The following is a 21,198-nucleotide window of genomic DNA, read 5'->3' as shown; positions in this document are numbered from 1 at the left end:
CCCCCCCCCCCCGGCGTGAGCTCGCGGGCGTTGGAAGGGCGGAGCCGGCGTGACGCGCCTGTGGGCGGGGCGAAGGGTAGGGCAAGGCAGGGAGGGGCGGGGCTACCCCTGAAGTCGGAGAGAAGCTCCGGCCGGGATGGTCCTCGGCGGTGCCTGGAGACCATGGCCCTGCGGAGGCCGCCGGTGCCGAATGACAACGGGAGGCGAGGTAACGTAGGGCCTTTCCCGCTCCGTTCTGGGCCGTCGGCCTGAGGCGCCGGTCCCGGCTCGGAGGGAGGGGGAGGGGTCGCCGAGGCCTCGAGCGGGGCGACGCGGCTCTGAGGGGAGAAAAGCCAAGGGGGCGGGGCCGGGGAGGACCACGCCTTCCGTCCCCCTCCGCGGCCCAATCCGAGGGGCCGGTTTCGGGAGCTGGGCGGGCCTCCGGCGACGTGGCCTATCCCCGCTTTTGATTCCACCCAGGCCTGGGTACGGAGGAGGAGGGGGGGTAAGGCAGGCAGGAGTTCAACAGGAGGAGCCTTGCCGTGGCACCGGTCGAGTTTCTTTTGGCACCTCGGCGTTCTAAAGACGGGAAATTGGGGGGGGGGCGTCATGAGAGCCTAGTTTTTTTGCGGGGGGGGGATTTATTTATTTATTTTATTTATATGCCGCCCACACTACCCAAGGGTCTCTGGGCGGCTTACAACATTTATTTATTTTCCATTCCCCGAATTGAGGGCCCCCTTTGGGGCCTTGGCGGGCGGACGCCTGGTCGAGGAGCTGCCCCGTTTGTTTGTTTGTTTAAAATAGCTTTACTGTACCTCCGCCTTTCTCCTTGAAAAGGATCCCCAGGCGGCTTACAGCAGTGCTAGACGAGATTTAAAAGTTGAAAACCAGGAGTATACAAACTGGTGTTTTCACACCATTAAAAGACAATATTTAAAACTGCCAACAGTGACTCAGGAGGTATGTGTGTTCCCAACCCCCAAATCTTTATTTATATATATTCATTCCATTGGTATCCCCTTTATATTTACCATTTATTTATTCCATTGGTGTCCCGCTCCCATTAGTGGCACAGCACTCCTCTGGGAGCGTTAGAACTCTTAAAATGGAAAACAAAAAATAAAAATAGAGCTATTAAAACCAACAGCCATAACCCTAAAAATAGACATAGATAGATAGATAGATAGATAGATAGATAGATAGATAGATAGATAGATAGATAGATAGATAGATAGATAGATAGATAGATAGATAGATGCACACACATACCCACACTATTCTGAGCAACAAGCCCCAGGATCGCCCAAGCTTTGCTTTCCTTTTGAGACTTGTATAATCTGTGAGACCATTCATTTTGCCCATCTTTGCCTTTTCCCCCAGGCTGGGTTTGGAGCTGACCAGCTTTTAATGCTTACTTGCTTTTAAGGGTTCAGTTGTGTCAGAAGGATATTATGACCCACAATATATGGAATTTACTCTGTAGTACATGAACCGAAGTTTGCTAACAGGCACCCGTCTCAAAACAGGTGCACAGCCACATATGAAGCTGGTGCGATCCATGAAATGTGTGCTGGACACGAGATAATGTCTGGGAGAAGACCTCAGGTGATGTGCCCAATGATGGGTTCTTCAAACTGTATAGGTGCTGCACACGATGCAGCTGTGTGGAGTGTTGTGATGAAGAGTTGTTGCACAAAGTGCTGTCCGTTTATTTGCGGAAAGGGTATTATTGACTATTGACTGATGTGCGTAGTTCTGTTGCACATAGTCTGCAAATACACTGCTGGTGGAGGCAACTACCGTCTCTGTGAACCTCTTTGCTATCAGCCTCGAAGACTGACTTGTCTCACATCCTAAATCTTGGCAAGTTGTGTTTCAATTAGCCTATTCAATTTGCTTTTTAATGTTTAACTTATTAGGTTTTTAATGCTGTTTTTAATATTGTGAGCCACGTTGGGTCCCCTTGTCGGGGTAAAGCAGCCTATAAAGAAAAGAAACAAACAAATAACTAATCCAGGAATAAGGTTGGGAACGGTGCCCCACCCCATACAATGTGTGGGTTCACCAACAATTCTGGGACAACCTGTAGGAAAGAAACAACCTATTATTGCAAATACAGGAACAGGTGATACTTTTATTAGACCTCTAAAAAACCAAACAAACAACAGACAGCTGGCTTTTCGATGGTAATATATTTTCTGCAGGCTGTGCATCAAGTATTTGTGGGTAGTTCAGAAAATTACATGCTTTTAATAAAGTCCCAAAGTCTCATGGCCACTGTGGAGGCCAAGCTAGCTTTAAATGGATCCAGATGCAGTTTGCAAAAAGTTTTTCTGTGGGTGGGGAGTATGATTTCTAACTCCTTCTCAGCCATCAGTTTGCAATTTCTTGCCCAACTCTTTAAACCAGAGGCCGCCAGGCACTCTTCCGCCCCCTCCTCTTTCCCTTCACTATCTTTTTGAAATTCAAAGAATTTCTTATTACTAGGAAATCCTGCTATTGCAGGCATACTTCTGTTTGTCCTCCCTTCTGCTCTGAGTAGGTGCCAGAGTCCCGAAGGCCTGGCTTTCCATAGAAGAGACACCCACACCGTTTAGGAGGGAGAACAAGGGAAAGGGGGGAAAATGCCTCCACTTATAAAAAGATCCAAGAGGATTGTGGCACTTTTACTTGTAAGTTTTATTTGATGTGTGCTTTCACCAGAGCAGAGGTAATTCACGAAAACTTGCCAAATAAAACATCTTGGAGATGTTGCAAACCTCTAGCTCTGCAGATGTTTTGAACAATAACTCCCAGAATCCCCAGCCTGCATTCCCAATGATTAAGGACTGTGGGAGTTGTCATCTAAAAAACTTCTGGGGTGCCTAAGATTTGCCACCACAAAACCCATTGTTTTTCCTTTAACAAATGAGCATGGTTACTTAGCTCCCCAAGTCCTGGCAATAGTACTGAAATAGTGAATGGATCAAGTAAAACCTCTTTTGTCTTACTAGAATACGATGAATTCTGTCGGGTGCTCTGGCGGTGTTGTCATAATATCAGTATATTTCCATGTATTTTTTTCCTTTTGTGTTAATTTTGGTGCGTGTGTTTCTGGTAGCCATATCAGTCATCTGTTTCCCTTTTTTATTGTTAACTCTGCATTTGCTTTGTACCTTGGTGTTATGTGCTGTCAGGGAGGTAGTGACTTACAGCAACCTTGAATAGGGGTTTTAGGAGTACTTGAGAAGTTCAAGGAATGGTTTCAGCAGTGTCAAACCCCACTCCGTGTGTTTCCATGGTTGAGCATGGATTTGAACCTCGTTCTCCCCACTTCTTGCCCAGCGTACAACCCGACGTACCCCACAGACCGTTGGATGCCAGAACAGTTGTAGTCTAGTTGTGGAATATAAGATCTATATGACTACCGGAATTCTAGAACTGTACATATTAAGCCCCTTAATCCTCACTGACTATCATGTGTGCTATTTGGTGAACGGTCACTTCAGTGATGAAAGCAGAAATAACTTGTGCACTTTTAATACAGCCTTGGTGAACACTAGGCTATAAAGATGGATGGCATTTCCTGTTCCTATTGGGAAGAGTTGGTGGCTTAAATTTGTTAGGAGATTGCATTGTAGATGGGCAGTGTCCCCTGGCAAAGTCATTGTGTTGCTTCTTCCATTCGTGTCAGAGTTGAAAGTATGGGTGTGTGAGTGTTTAGAATTGGAGACCCAACTGAGGCTTGCCTGATGTGGTGGTTATTCATATCAGGGAATTCCCTACTTCAAAACTAACTAGCTGACTAACTAAAATATTTTTACCCTAGGTAAAGGTTCCCCCTGACAATTTTTGTCCAGTCGTGTTCGACTCTAGGGGACGGTGCTCATCCCTGTTTTCAAGCCATAGAGCCAGCGTTTTGTCCAAAGACAATCTTCCATGGTCACATGGCCAGTGCGACTTAGACACGGAACACTGTTACCTTCCCATCGAGGTCGTCCCTATTTATCTACTTGCATTTACATGCTTTCAAACTGCTAGGTTGGCGGGAGCTGGGACAAGCGATGGGTGCTCACTCCGTTGCGTGGATTCGATCTTATGATTCCTTGGTCTTCTGACCCTGCAGCACAGGCGTCTGCGGTTTAGCCCACAGCGCCACCACGTCCCTACATTTTTACCCTAACTGTCTCCTTAAAAGAATCCAAGGTGGTTTTAATATTTAAAAGACAACATTAAAGCTAACAACAGTGGGTTTACAAATATTTAAAAGGATCAAGCAAATACCATGCTAAAAAACATAAGCAACATCAAAACACATTCAAAGCAGTCAGGTAGAACAATCCATTAAAAAAAACCATGTAGGCAACTAGTCACACAGGGAAAGGTTTTCAGCCTGGCCTCCAGTGGGAGGGAGTTCCACAGTCACAGAGAAGGCCCTCTCCCAGGTTCCCATCATAATCCCCTGTGAAGGTGGCGGGACCAAGGGAAAGGCCTCCCCTTCTGATCTCAATGGCCAAGCAGGTTCGTAATGGGATAGAGATAGCTTGGATCCAGGCCATTTAGGCTTTTTAGTTTAGAACCAGCACTTTGAATTATTCCCCAAAACGGATCGGCAGCCACTGGAGCTGCTGTAACAGGAGATTTGTGTGATCCCTGTTGCCAACCTCGGTCAGCAAACTGGCTACTGTGCTTTGGACCCACTGAAGTTCCTGGACGCTATCCAGAGGCAGCCCCACATAGAGAGCATTACAGTAATCCAGCTGGGATGTAGTTAAGGCGTGTGTCACCCTGGCCAGATCAGATCTCTCCAGGAATGGGTGCAGCTGGTGCACTGGTTTTAATTGTACAAAGATCCTCCCGGCCACGGGGCATCCAGACTTGGAGACAAATCCAGGAGGAGCATTCCCCCCCCCGGCTGTGCCACCTGTATTTCCAGAGGGAGCGGTTCACCTTACGGCCAGGATACCTGCAAGGTACACTCTTGTCAGTGCAGCTCCAGAAATCTCTGATACAAAGGTAACTGTGGTAGCCAACTTGACAAGCTTGTTTTGAGGGCAGCTGACGTAATGCTTCCTCCTCCTTTTCTCCAATTTATACGCTGTTAAAAAAGGGTTGTGGTTTTTGGGCTATAGACTTCCTGATGGCAAACAGTTGTCAGAGTAACGTCACTTATTGAAACAGTCGCCACAGCTCCAGTATCTTTATTTTCAGAATTTCTACTTACTATTTCCTCAACCTACTTATTTTGGGCTGGTTTTGTGTCAAGTAAAATTAGGCTCCATGGTTACATTCAGTAGGGGGGCTATGCTCGTGGAATTCAGCCCTGCCTGATCACCGCGGGGGTCTCGGAGAGCCTGCATGCCCTCTCTTGCTTTTAAATATCTTAACGGCAGTCTGCAGGGGTTCAGATCATTGTGAAGGGAGGCTGTGTGTAGTCTCTTCCCATGGAAGGATTAGAGCAGAATGATAAGTAGTCCTGCTCGGGTGAAGGGCCAGTCAAAATCGCCCCCGTCCTGAATGCTAAGACGGGGCAGTGGGATCCAAGGGGGACGAGACGGTCTCCTTTGTACTTGGCTAACTGAAGCTGTTGGCTTTTTTCCCCCCAGCCATTTCCTTGTTGTCCTGGAGATGGAGAAGCTGTGCATTTTGATTATACGAACTTTGGAGTTCGAAAACAACAGCTGGTTGTCAGCTGGTTTTTCTTGCCCCAGGCCAGCTTTGTAGCAGAGATCACGACGCCAATGCAAAAGATTTTAGACCCCCGCGAGCCTGTTTTGTGCATTCAGTCCTTCAGTATTTATTTGCTGCCTTACATATGGTGACAGACAGCTTGTGACGGAAGCCACCCTCCATGCCCCCATCTGTGACTCACCCCTGCATGTTAGTCAAGCATTCTTAACAGTATATATATAGCAGTGGTTCCCTACCTTGGGTAACCCAGGTGTTCTTGGACTACAACTCCCAGAAATCCTGCCCAACACAGCTAGTGGTGAAGGCTTCTGGGAGTCGTCGTCCAAGAACATCTGGGGACCTCAGGTTGGGAACCACAGGTACGTCGGTTAATGTGCTTTAGTACTTCTGTTGAATCTTGACGCAAGAATGTTATAAAAACAAAGCGACTTGCTTTTGCAACAGTGAAATTATCGGCATTGTTGATGCAGGGATTGTCCGGGCCACACCCACACCCTGCAATTGCCACCTTCTTCAGCTGTTCTGGCCATGCTGAGAAGGATGAGGGTTTAAGTCCAACACATCTTGGGAGCAGCAGGTTGTGGGAGACCAACTTAGTTTGTAATTTGGATGGTGTTGTGTCCGTGTTGGGAAGGCAATAAACTTTTTTGTGATATGATTTCTTGATGTGAACCGTATTAAGACCGGCAGTACCGGAAGTGAATCATCAGCTGCCAGACCAAAGCACCTGTTAGGGCACGGTGGCTTCCTGTCTTGACTGGCAGATGAGGAAATGGTTTTAAAAACAAAATTAGTGTCTACTCTGTGAATTGTATTAAATAGAAATGGAAAGGTAGGAGGCTGGTTTTTTAATCAACTTATTTCGCTTTTGCTGAGAAAGTGGATTTCACATAAAGGATGCTGCTTAAAAAATAGAAGAGTTGCAGACCAGCCCTTTGGAATACCACAGTAGTCTTACTATCCAGCTCCATGCTTGTTGCAACCACATTGCCGTATAATGGTTCAGTATTTAATATCTTCTGAGACAAGAACCTTACCACATTCTAGGAAACAACGTTGGTTGGTTGGTGGGGTTGGTGCCCGCAGGGACAAGCTGCGATGCTTCTTCCTTTTCCCGGATTGGCTTAAGTTGTTTCTTTAACATAGATTTGCTGCTGCCATGAGTAGGGAAGACCGTGCGTAAGACTCAACTGTGTTTGGTTTTAAATCCACAGGCTATGATTCAAAGCAAAAAAGGAAGGAAACTGAGATCTGTCAGGCCCTGAGCAGTGACCCTGTTGATGTTGCTGCCCTCCGGCGGATGGCCATCAGCGAAGGGGGGCTCCTGAAGGATGAGATTCGCCGCAGAGTGTGGCCGAAGCTGCTTAATGTGAACACGGAGGACCTGCCACCTCCTCCAGGTAGGGCCTCCTGGCTCTTGCTGCTACTTGGTGAAGGTTTCTGGGAACCTTTGATTTCCTGTTTGGATGGGCCTCTTCCAGAAGGAAAGTACAAAGAAAAGCACAGTTCGTCTTTTCTTGTACTGTCTTCCATTAACGGTCCTGATTGGAGATGCCCTTTGCCTTCACCCTTCTTTAATGCTCTTGAAAGCAAATCCAGGAATAACTCCAGTGAAAACACATACACCCCAAGTCTTGCCTCTTCCTAGCTACAGGCCCGAAAGGTTGCATTAATGTTCATTTGGAAGTGGAGCTGGGGCTGAGCAACCTGCTATGCGGAGATGCCACCAGGCAATGTAAATGTTAGATAAGGGTCTTTCTGACAGGAAGCTGCAATTTTAAATCATGTATCTGGCGTGTAATGGCATCTGGGTGGAAGGGACCCAGTTTATAAGCCTTTTTTTTAAAATTGTTCTTGAGAGATCAGTTCTGTGTTCACACAGAGAATATATTTTTAAATATTCCTCGGGATGGAAGAGAAAGCAGCATAAAGCAAACTGGCTGCATCCCCTCCCCACTCCCCAGAGATAATCAGAAGCTTTTGCTAGCATGAGGTGGCAGATTTTTTTTCAGTGCCTGCCATGTATGAGGTAGGTGTGTACTGTAGAAAAAAAAACACCCTGGCATATAATTGGGAGAAAAAGTGATAATGACATATTACTGTAGTCAGTAGTCCGCTTTGTGTTACCCCATGAACGATCAGGTTCAACCATGCCAGAGAGAGAGAGTAAGTGATTCTAACCTGACCTTGTGAGAGGCTTTGCCCTGAAGAGACACTGATATGGTCAGAGTACTGGGAAGACATGCTCTTGGGTTCCTCTTAAGTAGGTGCAACTAACATCTTTATGCTTGCATTTTTTTCCCCCTTGGGGCCAGATCTGAAGAAACCGTGACTGTGGCTGATTTATAACACCCCTGTTTCCCTTCCAGGAGAGGACCTCCGGAAGGACAACAAAGATTACCAACAAGTGTTGCTGGACGTGAGGCGATCTCTCCGGCGCTTCCCTCCAGGTGCAGTTGCTGTTCACTGCTATTTCTGTTTCTAACTGTGAAGCCCTTGGAGAGAGCTTTTAAAAAAAAGAAAAATCAGCAGGGGCTGCAACTTGGTTTGGGTTGATGTTGGCCTGCTTGCCACTATATATTTTATTTCTTTAAAGTGTTTTTACCCTGGCTTTCTTCTTTAAAAGGAGCCAATGCAGCTAACTCCCTTGAAAGACAATATTTAAAACTAAAAACAACGAGGATATAAAGCTGGCTTACATCATTAAAAGGCCGGGTAGGTAGGGCTCGTCAGCCTTGGAAGGCAGCCCATCTAGGAGAAGGAAAACTCCGATTTCAAACCTCCACTGCCTTGTGGCTATATCAGCAATGTGAAATGGTAAACACAAGCGCTGCTAAAAACACAGTCAAAGCAGAAATGCATAACAATCCATGTAAAAATCCCACTCAGGCAGCCAGTCACTCAGGGAAAGCTTGCCAAAGAACTGTGGAGATGATGGTTCTGCAGGGAAGCCAAACTTTTCCTGTCAGATATCATGACCCTCTAACACAGTAGTTCCCAACCTTGGGTCCCCAGATGTTTTTTGCCCTAAAACTCCCAGAAGCCTTCACCACTAGCTGTGCCGTCCAGGATTTCGGGGAGTCGTAGTGCTCTCACAGAATGACAGTACCTCAACTCCCTGGTTTATGGGAATTGAATGAGTTTCAGTCTTTAGCCCAGAGATGCTGCTTTCAATGATGTGGTCCTATCATCACCATCACAGCTCTGAACAGAGAGGTGAGCCTTGAGAAAGGCCCTCTCCTGCTTTGTCACCAGTGTTTCTGCTCACCGACAGTGGAGCTCTGTTGCAGTGGTGTGGTGTAAGCTCCCCGTTGCCTCGGCTTGCAACATGCAGTGCTGTTATTCAACCATGGGAAAACAGAAAGCACTTTTATCTTGTCCTTAGTCTGCTGAGCTGCTTTGCTGGGAGGTGCAGAGAGAAGCTCTTCGTACAGAGGATGGTGCGACTTTACTTGGTGTCCCTGCTATTGGTGGTGGTAGGTTTTCCGGGCTGTCTGGCCGTTTTCTGGAGGTTTTTCTTCCTAACGTTTTGCCAGTCTCTGTGGCTGGCATCTTCAGAGAACAGGAGTCAGAACTCTGTCTGTGCTCTTTCTGGAGTTCTGACTGCTGTCGTCTGAAGATGCCGGGCCACAGAAACTGGCGAAACATTAGGAAGAAAAACCTCAAGAACACGGCCAGACATCCCGGAAAACCTACAACCACCATTGGATCCCAGCTGTTAAAGCCTTCAAGAATACGTCCCTGCTATTCTTCATTCTGTAGGAAACAGTCTTGTATTCTGCCACAAGGTGTTCATGTTTGCTGGCTATCAGGCCAAATTACTTGCAGCTCGGAAGTTTGGAACCTGCCTGCACAAATGTAAATTGGATTTTTTCCAGAAAAAAAAAAGAATCAAAAGAAAAAGTGTGCTGCTTATATGCTACCCCATAATGCTTACAGCACTCTCTGAGCAGTTTACAATTTTTAAATTATACAGGCTACACATCCACTCCCCTCATGAGCTGGATACTAATTTTACTAACCTCGGAAGGATGGAAGGCTGAGTAAGCCTTGAGCCAGCTATGAGATCCTGATCCTGACCACGAGCAGAGTTTTGACTGCAATATTGCAGTTCAACCACTGTATCACAAGGCGCTTTGTAGCAAAATAAATAAAATTCATAAAAGGGTGTAGTTATATTTAATTGTGATTCAGGTCAACAAAACGTACGGGCTAGGTCATGGGCCCATCTAGCAGAGTTACTACCTCTTCTGACTGGCGCTAAGCTCTTCAAAACTTGGGCAGGGTTTTTTCCATCCTGCTGCTCCCAACATCCCTTGTAAATGGAGATGCCTGACCAAACCTAGAATTTTAGCTGTGTAAATATATATACACAGTTTGCCACTGAGCTGTGGCCCTTTAATCTAACTTAATTTAAATTAGATTAAAAGCACCCAGAGAGGAGTCAAAAGTACACACATAATTAAATGGATTAAGTAACTAAAGGCACTAGAAACCCCAAAGGCAAGGAGAAGCAGCAGAAACAATAAAACCATCAACTTTTTCCACCAGTGATATTCTGATAGATAATGAGATGGTCTTTTGATCAAGTGGAATATGTGGCACATGGGTGAGCACAAGTACATTTGTTTGGTGCTTGAGGATTCCCAACATTTTGATAAGGATGGTGTTGAGTCAGAATTGCCAGCCGTCCTTGCAAGGAAACCAGTGAGAGTAAAAAAGTGCTTCAGGCTTGTAGCGTGGAATTGGACCTCTGTGAGATTAATTCATCCTGTTCACAAGGAAGTAAGGGCGGTGAAGGGCCCCCTGCATCCATCGTTCCCTTACTTCCGTCTTCAGCCTGTCGTGTTTCCTTCAGCGGCCAATGTACAGGGAGGCCGTGGTGGCTTTTGAAGTGCAGGAGCCGCCCTATCGGTGTGTATCTCGATCCAGGTGCAGGATGTGGCTGGGCTGCTGATCCAGCGCCTCTGCTCGTCCGCTGCCGCTCTGAACCTTCCCTGTTTGTTGCCTTCTCTGTAGGGATGCCGGATGAGCAGAGGGAGGGGCTGCAAGAAGAGCTGATCGACAGCATCCTGCAAGTCTTGCAGCGCAACCCGCAGCTCCACTACTACCAGGGCTACCATGACATTGTGGTCACCTTTCTGCTTGTGGTTGGGGAGAGACTGGCAACGGCCCTGGTGGAGAAGCTTTCGACCCATCATCTCAGGTACCTACCTGGGTCTCTTCGAGAGCACCCATGCATTTCTCAAGCCTCTTTTGCTGGGGGTGTTTCAGGCAGGGGGGAGCTGCTTCCTTGAATTCTGCTTATAGGCTAGTCATGTTTTTCTAGCCACAGAGTGAGGCTCCTTTGTTTAAGAGGAATGAGCAAAAACGAAGGAAATAGAAATACAGATAAAGAGAGAGAAACACCTTAATTTTGTCTTTTCAAGGTAAGACACTCATTTCTTTAGGAATGTAGGAGATGGACTGATTCTAGTAGAGTTTGAAGAGTTTGGTTCTAATATGGCTTTGGGTTACCCTGGTCTACCTTTGCTGTTTCTTTTGGTTTGGTTTAGAGCCTCCTAGAAAATTCTAGTTGCCTCCCTACTTGCATTTGCAGACTATTCAGAGAAAAGGGACACTTTAGATATGAATGGCCTTCCTTCCTCCCTTTCATTATCAGCTCCTTCCTTCTTTCCTTTCTTTTTCTTTCTTTCTTCCTTCCTTCCTTCCTCCCTCACCACACCTTCTGCATGCTTCCCAGGCTTATTTCTCAGTGTTCTCACTGCAAACGTAGTATGAGAAGTGGATATGATCCTGTGCTGAACAAAATAAAAAAATTCATCCCTGTTTTATTTAATGGTTCAGAGTAACAGGCACAGTGCAGAGACAGAGTGGGGCTGGAGAGAAATAGACGGGAGAGGTTTAACTCCTCTAGGCAGAAGTAAGAGGAGAGGATAGAAGGTCTGATCCACTGAAGACAGCAGTGTAAGCTGTCTCTGTATCTGCAGCCTGTTTCCATTCTGTGATGAAGAAATTGGGACTCTACGTTGTGTACCAGGCCTCCTGGTAAACACAGTTACTGTGGGTTCACAAGTACACAGTTGCTGGAAGTTCAGTTGCCTTCTTTAAGAACACAAAATGACTTTGTAAATCTGGACCTCCTCACTGTAGAGTTCAAGGCCATGCATTTACAGATGGTGCTGTGTGTGCTCCGGGGAAGTGCTTCAGCGGTCCAGTGGTTGCACCTGAAAAAACATCCAGTTTCTCAAAGTCCAGCAGTTTCCACTTCCTGGACAAGTACAGATTTGATGGGTGTTCACGTCTTCTTAGCGACATTCCCACTCCCTGATCAACTACAGCCTGAAGCATCCTCGCAGTTGCCCTTGTTCTCTGGCTTATCTTTACTGTGTTCCCCTGGCAGGGATTTTATGGACCCAACGATGGACAACACCAAGCACATCTTAAACTATCTGATGCCCATTATAGACCAGGTGAATCCAGAATTGCATGACTTCATGCAGAGGTAAGTCACGCGGCTGTGCCCCTTTCCTGTAATGCCTGTAATAAACCCATAGTTTCCGGGGGGGGGGACTTCCTCTCCTGCTCACCTTGTACTCCCGCCTCCCGCAGCGGCTTTTTTGGCCTCCTCTTAAGGGTTTCCATCAGAGTAGAAAAGGATGGGCGAAGTTAGGGATCCTTTCAGAGCCCCTGGATCTCTGTGTCAACATTACTCCATAGGATGCTTGGAATGGAATTAGAAGAGAATTTCGGATGGGGCCAAAGCACCTTTGACAGGTCCTTGTTCAACCTTTGGCAGCTTTCAGGTGTGTGTGTGGGGGGGAAATGCCAGTAGAGTTTCAAAAATGCATTAACTCAGGGCCACAGGAGGTAGTCCACAAATCCCTCTTCCACGGAGGGCTTCATGGTTCTTAACTTCTGGTTGGCAACACATTTCTAATAGGGCCCATGTTTTGCAGTGTGACCTCGGGAAGAAGTGGTGGCACACGGGCTCCTCATCTATTCCCGAATAGAGGCTGAAACCCTGTTGGCACCGTTGTGCCACGTAAGGAGGAGGGTGTCATCAGCCGTGGCAATTTGTCAGACATAAAACATTTCCGACCCCCACCATGAAGCTCCCACTCTCATCGGGGAGAAGCCGTTGGGGGTTGAAGGACAGGCAGTGGGATCCTTTGAGGGGGAAAAAGGTGGCAAATAAATAAATAAATACTTAGTTTTCTTATTTATTTAACTCCCAAAAATCGCCACCAGAATGACTTCACCAGCAGCAGCAAAGATTTCTGTGTGGTGGACCCCCAGCGGCTTCCCCCCCCCCCCATGAAGGGGGTTCCAGGGGAGCCTCGGTACATTCCAGGGGAAAGGGTGGGATGGTGCATGTTTTACTTCTGAACCATTGTCACGGCTGACGGCGTCATAAGCCCTGTGCCATGTTGTGGCATGGAGAGTATTTCTGCCAGCATAACGAGGAGGCAGGGCGGGAGAGCTACCTTCTCGCAGATGTAGCCATTTCTGCTTGGTTTGGCAGGTTGTGGAGAGAAAACTTCTACTACTGGCATCGTTGCATTTTGTATTTTGGAGGCAGAAGCTTGACCAGATGGTCCTTCTAGACAGGGTACCTTCACCTCGCTTGTTCTGTTCCTGGTTTTTGCACAGGGCTGAAGTGGGGACCATCTTTGCTCTCAGCTGGCTGATCACCTGGTTCGGACACGTCCTCTCCGATTTCAGACATGTGGTGCGGTTGTATGACTTCTTCCTTGCGTGTCACCCACTGATGCCAATCTACTTTGCAGCCGTGGTAGGTGCTGTGCGCATTACGCATTGCAGGCGCATTGCAAAATAAACGAAACCAAGCTGCGGCTTGAACAATCGGTGGGAACGTATAAAGAAAATGAGTTAAATTGCTCTTGGTTGCAGGGAATTAGGGATTTACTTGCAAGCTCTCCATACTAGGGAGGACTGCCCCTCTTTGCATATCCACACCTCCTTGGGCTGTGTCTTCCCTGCTTCCTCTTGCACACACTAGTGAGTGGGAGGAGATTATGGCTCACCACAGTTACCAAGCAGATACCTAAACCTGTTGTCGACATGAGGAAGCAAACGACACCCAGAACATCATAATGTACATAATGGTCCTCTGGCCATTTCTAAGGTGAAATGTACAAAACGGGATATCATAGAAAAGTGAAGTGGGAAGGGGTCTACAAGGCCGTCAAGTCCAGCCCACTGCTCGACGCAGGAATACCATCAAAGCATATCTGCCAGGTGATTATCCAAGTTTTTCTTGGATGCCTCCAGCGTTGGAACACTCAGTACCTCTCGAGGTCACTGGGTCCACTGTCGCGCTGTTTTAACAGGAAGTTTATCCTGATATTCAGCCGAAATCTGGCTTCCTGTCACTTGAGCCCATGGTTGCGTGTCCTGCACTCTGGGAGGATCGAGAACAGATCCTGGCCCTCCTCTGTAGGACAGCCTTTCAAATATTTGAAAAATGCTATCCTATCACCCCTCAGAGCATAAAGTGCCATCCTTCCAACATGTTTTAACCTCTTTATAACAGCAGCCTGGTTCTTTCTGTCGGCATAACGGCGTCACCCTCTGCTGCCTTCCTTCCCTTTGCAGATTGTGCTCCATCGGTCAGAGGAAGTTCTGACCTGTGAGTGTGACATGGCTTCCGTCCACCACCTCCTGTCCCAGATCCCCCAGGACCTTCCGTACGAGACTCTTATCAGTCGAGCTGGGGACCTCTTCGTTCAGTTCCCACCCTCAGAACTTGCTCGGGAGGCTGCCCAGCAGCAAGCAGAAAGGTCAGTAGAGGCCCTTTCGGTGGGCAGAAGGAGCCCACCCCGACACATCTTCACCCTTGTAGCGAGGAGCCAGCGCTTGTGTCCTGGCCATGCCACCATCCCAGAAGTAGTGTGCCTTGCTTGTGCCAACACATGGCACACAAGGGTACATCTTCGTAACTTGTAACTTGGCCTTGAAGAGTGCAGGCTTGTGGTGAGAGAATGGGTTGCTGCCGTCGTTCTGGAGGAACCTTCAGTGCCTAGAGTCCGGATGTTTTAGAGGCCTGCCAGAGAATCATACATAGGATGATTGAGTGGGAACGGGCCTCTGAAGGCCATTGCGTCCAACCCCCTGCTCAAAGGCAGGAATCCAAATCAAAGCAGATCTGCCAGGAAGTGGTCTACATTTCTCTTGAATGCCTCCAGGGTTGGAGCACTCACCACTAATTGGGGGCATGGGTTCCTTTGTCATACTGCTCTAACAGTTAGGAAGCATTTCCTGTCATTCAACCGAAATCTGGCTTCCTGTAACTTGAGCCCATGGTTGCCTGTCCTGCACTCTGGGATGATTGAGAACAGATCTTGTCCCTCCTGTGTAGGACGGCCTTTCAGATACAGTGGTGCCTCGCTTAACAAGCACACCGTATAATGTCGAATCCACATAGCGATCCCCTTTTCGGGATCGCTAATGCGGAGGCATACCAATTGTTCCAATGGGCAAAACTCGCATAGCGATGATCGGTAAGCATTTCACTTACCGATCTTTGCTTTGCGATGCCCACGGATCAGCTGTTCGGCGGTTCTAAAATGGCCACCGGACGCCCGAAATGGCCGCGCGCAGCGTTTTCACACCCTCCCCTCGCTTACTGAGGGTGCGAAAATGGCTGCCGCTATGGAGGAAACTTTGCTGAATGGTAAGTTTAGGGCCCATTGGAACGCATTAAACAATGTTTAATGCGTTCCAATGGGTTTTTACGTTCCGTTTAGCGATGTTTTCACATAGCGAGGGTTAATCCGGAAAGGATTAACCTCGCTATGCGAGGCACCACTGTATTTGAAAAGTGCTCTCCCATTGTCAGCCCTCAAGTCTTCTTCTCTCCAGGCTAAGAAGCCGCTCCCTTGGAGCATCTTCAGAGCTATACTGGAGCTGTTGCTTGGGCTAGAGAGGAGTTCATCTGAGTGAAGAAAATCAGGGTTTTCCCAGAATACCTGTAACTTCTGTGTTTCTTCGCACAAGCCTGCTTTAGGTCAGGGAGGGCTGAGTGTGCCTCTCTAGTAATGGTTGGACCTGCACCTCCCAGCCCTGGCTGTCTAGGCGATGGCCCATAGAAGTTCCTGTCCCTCAGAGGGTTAATCCCCTGCCCGTCCTGCCTTGAAAAGGGGTCCCTTAGTCTTAAAATTCCTTTCTCGGGGGCTGTCTTGGGCGTATGTGCATAGCTGGGCCTTTGGAATGATGCCTCCCTCCGGTTCCTTTTGTCTCTTCAGAACGGCCGCTTCCACCTTCAAGGACTTCGAGCTGGCTTCGGCGCAGCAGCGGCCGGACACGGTGCTCCGGCAGCGCTTCCGTGAACGACTCCGGGCCGAAGAGCGGGCAAAGTCGCTTTTGGTGACGAAACCAAGGACCAACCGCTTTGTCAAGCTGGCCGTGATGGGGCTGACAGTGGCCCTGGGTGCGGCAGCTTTGGCCGTGGTGAAGAGCGCCCTGGAATGGGCCCCCAAATTCGAGTTGCAGATATTTCCTTGACCATCAAGGAGGATGTTCCCCTCTCTCCTGTCCTGTCTGTCCTACAGCCTGAGGCAGGAGGGGCCCTCCCTGTCTGCAGAAGGCAAATGGGACTTGGACGTGTGTGTGTTTTCCTTCCTGGCATGCACACACACTCACCCCTCATCCCCCAGTCTGGAGCCTGCCTTAGAACTTCATGCAGCCCAAGTTCCGCCCTGCTTGGACGTTGCTTTCTAGCCCGAGGCCTCTGCTCTCGTCCTCCCTGAGCATCCAGAATCTCTTCCTGACTTGGAGGAGAGAAGGGTCTGCCTTGGGCCACCGCGGGGTTGGACCACCTCAGTTTTGCAGTGCTTCCGGCCCACGTAGTGGGCCTGTGAACTGTGGCCACTCCGCGATGTTTCCTCCACCCCTCTGGCGGCTGGGTGAAATGAGAGAGGAGAGGGAAACACTGAAGATTTTCAGGGAAAAGGCGGATGGTTCTACAGGACTGGCTGAAATGGGGTGAAGGAAGAGGTGACTGGGATAAGGTTTTGGAGGGGGTTTCCTCCCGCAGTGATTTCCATCCCCAAATGGTACAGCTTGGGAATACGGTTTGTGGCGAGTGCAGAAAACCCAACGGCAAGCAGCTCACGAGATCCCTGCTTTTGAGTCCTTGTGGAAACAAATCCCTGTGCCGTCAGCTCTTCAGTCTTGTAAGCAAAGGATTCTGTTTGGTCCTGCCAAAGCTGTGTCTGCCAGCTAGCTGGCCTGTTACGCAGCTCTTTCTGTGGGCCTGGACTGAACAGGAGCATGTGAGCAAGGCCCGGTGAGTTTTTGCACCTTGTTCCAGAGTCATTTCAGTTGCACTTTCTTCCATCTTACCAAATCAGTAGCATCCCCTTTTTTTCCAGTCCAAAACAGGGCAGGGGAATGATTTTCCTGCTGTGACGTTTAGCCGGCGGCAGGACCAAACTGCCTGGCATTGAAACTCGCTCTTTAAATACTATCTTAACCCACTAACAGAAAATGGACTTTGTACTGTCCTGTAGGAAGGATTCTCCTCCTCCCAGGGACCCTCTCACGAAACCCAAAGCCCCTTGTACTCCATGCATAACGCCCCCCCCATACACCGCTACCTCCTTCCTCTGCTACAACCCCCCCCCTCCCACAAGTGCCCTTACCGAGCCCGCACCACTGACTGCTGATTCTCTGATGACTGGTGTGTTCTTGGCCTTCACTCAGCTAAAGCAGGAGAAATAGCTTTGGGAAGAGACCCATCCCAAGAAACAAGAAAGGTCACTCTTGGTGGCCCAAGCACGGATCACTTGACTTGGGCGGCTGGGCACCAAGATGCTGGACCTCTGTGGGCTATAGTGACCTTAATGCCTCCTGAAGCAGCTGAAACCTGAGCGTCGCTTCTGCCGCCTGCTCCAGGCTGGAAGCTGAACAGCTGCTGTTTTTCAAGGATAGCCACAGAGGAAGTCATAGTGCCTGAAAGACCATCAACAGCTTGCACGGTAGAAAGAAAAATCCTAGCTATAGTGCATGCATTTTCTTTGAGTTCTTGCTGGATCTGGTCATGAACTGGGATTGACCTGCCCAGGGAGAAGGGTGACCAAGGGAGGGAGAGAAAAATGCCTTCCCCAGTTCCCTTTTGCTTGCTAGCTCTTCTCTTTGCAAGCCTGGCCCTGGCAGAACCTGGCCCTCTCCCTCTGGCGGGCTTCCGCCTGTTGTTCCTGTCAAGACATTCAACGAAAGGCGTCTTTCCTCAGATCGGCGCCTCTGACGGAGCAAGGCCGTGGTGCAAGGGAACTGTGCCCGCCACCTTCCGCCTGTCGCCCTGGAGCCAGAAGTGGCTCTTTGGAGCTCCCCTGGATGCATGCGCAAGGTCCCCTCGCAAGGAAATGTCGGGAGCAGCAGCATTTGCTATGAGCAAGGGGTTGGGGAGGGACCGGAAGGGCCTGAGGACAGGCTGCAAGGTCCCTCTGGCGAAACAGGGATGTGAAAGAGCAATATCTGCAAGGAGGGAGCACCCCTGTGTCTTGAGGGCGTCAGAAGGGAGAAAGGCGGGCAAGCTGCTGCTTTTTTAAAAAATACTTAAGCACTTTATGAAAACCAACGCAAAAAGGGGAAGCCCTTGAAAAAGGCTCAGCTAGCCCTTGTTCCAGTTTTCTCACCTTGGCAGGAGATGTTAAGGGCATCTTTCACACTCCCCGTGTGAAGTGTAAAAAGGTCAGCATGTGCCGTTCGGGTCTGAACCTTTTCTGGGGGCATCGACTTCAGCCGTGAGTAGCAAAACAGAGTTAAGACAAGAGACGCTGCCCATCTCCCTTGGTGGTGGTGGGGGGGGCTCCCCTGATTTTGGGCTTCCTGAAATGGAAGAGAGTCCATTTCTTCCATCGGGATTGCCACCAAGTTAGAAATGAGGGGAGAAACCTTAACCCAGATATTAGCAGGCTTCAGAAACCACTACTGCAGTCGATAGGAAGAACTGAAACTGGCATGGCTGTGGAGAAGGGAAAGTTTGTGGTTTTTGTTAAGTCAAAGCCTGTAAACCCATCTATATACAGTCGCCAGAATATAGTGGTCAAAGCTTTTTTTCTTTTTTTTGAGGCTGCCCCAAATGAAGTTTGAAGGATTTCCTGTACTCTCCCTCAAAAGAAAAAAAAAAGGAGACGCCTGTTACAAGGTAGTGTTTTCCCAATGGGACTGTTTTTTCCCTTCTGTATGGAGGACCCACAGTCCAGGAAAAACTTAGCATCTTGATTTTGCCGATTCTACAACCTGACCTTTAGCGGAGTGTACCTGTTCGTTTCGACACTCGGTGAGAAGCTCTTCCTTGCACAATGGTCAGAAAGGGAAAACTCCCACAGATGGAAAATCAGAGTGGAGGTTCTGTCCTAAGAAGGGAAGCCCTAAAAGCTTGGTCAGTGTCTTCAAGCTCTGTGTGTCCCTGCCCCCCCCCCCCCGAGAGAGGTACTGCGTACCTTCGTACGCTGGCGACATGGACAGCCACCTGATTCAGCTGTTTTCCCCCAGTTGCCAGCTGGCCCGTTGCTCAAGGAGACTGGGAAAACCAGTCTGCATCCGGTGCCTGCCGTCTTTCACCGCAAATAGATGGTGTGGTGGGCAAAGCCTCTAATCATCACGTGGCTTTTAAATCAGAGTTCCCGTTCCCCACCCTGTTAACACAGACATGCATAGTTGGGTCTCTCTTGCAGGGGCGTGGGGTCGCCCATCGCTCCAGCAGCTCTTTGTGTGTCCCCCCCCCCAAAAAAAGTGCTTAACCACTCCTGTTTGTGCAGTTGTGGGCAGGTTTACTGGTTGCCCTGCTGGGCCCCCCAACATAGGGGGCAAGAGGGAGCTCAACCGCTGGTCGTGACTTGGCTGTTAGCAGCCTGCAATAATCGCTATGGTGACGAAAAGCAATCTGCATCCTGGAAAAGGATGCTTGCCGTTTCTCAAGGGAAGGTGAAAACCTGAGTTCTGGCTGAAGGCCCATTCAACTGTTCGTAACTCCAGGGAGCTTGAAGCACTGTGGCAGGAAAAAGGTGACGGCCCCCCCTAATGTTTTCCGTCTTTTTAGGGGGGCAAATGAGCAGCTCCTCCCCTGGTGCACTGAGAGTGTGCTGATGGTTTTAACTCCTCTGTATAGTGTTAGGGACAAACAGAAAATTCCAATTTGTACAGGGCTTGTAATTGTAAAAAAAAAAAAGAATAAATGCTATATCCTCTTACTAAAGCATGTCGTTTGTGTGCTGTTTTCCACTTAAAGATGGATAGCAAACTTTCTTCCTGCCCTCCCTATGCCGTGGTTTTCCTCCTCTTCCTCAAATGCCTTCTCTATAGTAGGCTTTGGTTTGGGGGAGGGCCAGGCGGGCCTCCCCGTGGGGAAATGCATCTTCAGCTCATCGTATGGTTATTCTGTCATGCTTGCTGTGGTTGTTTCCTAATCTGTGGAGGCTTTCTGCTTTCTTCATATCAAGAGTCAGGCTGTTCTAATCTGGCACCATTTCCTGAACTGGCAAGCCATCCTTTTCAGAGCAGACCCCACTGGGGTTGGGGAAGCATCAGCAGGAAAGCATTGCTTCACTTCTGACAAAGCAGCTTTTTCAAAACCAGCTGTCACTGGCTGATCTGATGCAGCCGTTTCTTCTCCCTAGGGTGCCAGGGTGGCTCCCGGCCCTTCAGCCACGCAGCAGGGAAAGGCTGGCTGGCGCCTGACTGCAAGATCACAGCAAAGTTGCTTCATAACTCAAGATGGAGGCTTTGTGGCGGGGGTGATTAACACGGTCTTCGTGTTTCCTATGAAGCCACCTGGACACCAATTTCTTAACAACTTGGGACACCAAAGAAGCTTGAAGTGTTTGCATCCTGAAACCAAATAAACACTTGTGTTGGGAAGCCAACGTATGGCCTATTTCCCCCTGTGATGGGGTTGCAGCTGGTTGCCCTGGCAGATTGTCAGCCTTCATCCTGTTATCTCCAGGTTGAGGGACCGTTGGGATCTGCACTCCCCAGGCCTCAGCTGTGACAGATGAAGGGGGAAGAGGAGGCAAGTCAGGGATGGCGTTGGGGGCACCAGAAGACACAGATGGTGGGGCGAGATGACTCAGGAGCTGGACCCCATCTGGTGCTCCATGGGTGGACGCGTGCCGATTGAAAACCCAACATCTGGGGTCTTAATAGAAGGGTCTGTCGCTAAGAGGAGAGGGCACAGGGGAGAAGGGGGTGCCTATTTTTAGCCCCCCACACACTATCCCTCCTCGCCCCATAAACCCTTGGAAGCCCCAGGGTTCAGCAGGGTTCCTGGCCCCCCAACCCAATCCAGAGGCTGGGCTGGAGGCACAAGGGGCTAAAGGACCCACAGCAACGTCCCGAAAAAGTGTCAAGGGACGTCTCTCCCATCCCATCGCTGCTCAAGAGACCGTGAAGGGACCAACCCCAATGGCAGCAACTTGAGATCAGGTAGAAGCAGACTCACCAGCAGGCGGGGATGGGTGGGTGTCTAATGACAGCAGTCCAGCCCCCCCCCCTCAAGGACTCAGAGGTCAGGAAGAG

At 49.0% G+C, this 21,198-nt stretch overlaps 1 protein-coding gene across 3 annotated transcripts; it reads left to right on the top strand.

The window, feature by feature from the left end:
* Positions 1–59: 59 nt before the first annotated feature.
* TBC1D20 (TBC1 domain family member 20) lies at positions 60–19,879 on the top strand. 3 transcript variants are annotated; one of them, XM_020814663.3, is made up of 8 exons: positions 60–208; positions 6,867–7,052; positions 8,022–8,102; positions 10,672–10,858; positions 12,056–12,157; positions 13,306–13,447; positions 14,272–14,456; positions 15,921–19,879. In XM_020814663.3, exons 1-8 carry the CDS (start codon positions 163–165, stop codon positions 16,177–16,179), a joined length of 1,188 nt encoding a protein of 395 aa, XP_020670322.1. In that variant the 5' UTR covers positions 60–162; the 3' UTR covers positions 16,180–19,879. The 3 variants fall into 3 exon arrangements, with proteins under 3 accessions (XP_020670322.1, XP_020670323.1, XP_072852738.1); XM_020814664.3 differs by lacking the exon at positions 60–208 and adding an exon at positions 639–942; XM_072996637.2 differs by lacking the exon at positions 60–208 and adding an exon at positions 1,520–1,587.
* Positions 19,880–21,198: the final 1,319 nt, after the last annotated feature.

Source organism: Pogona vitticeps, chromosome 4 (genome assembly GCF_051106095.1).
Source record: "Pogona vitticeps strain Pit_001003342236 chromosome 4, PviZW2.1, whole genome shotgun sequence".
Lineage (NCBI taxonomy): Eukaryota > Metazoa > Chordata > Lepidosauria > Squamata > Agamidae > Pogona > Pogona vitticeps.
Note: the sequence above shows the minus strand (reverse complement) of the source record. Positions and strands in the feature narration are given on the sequence as shown.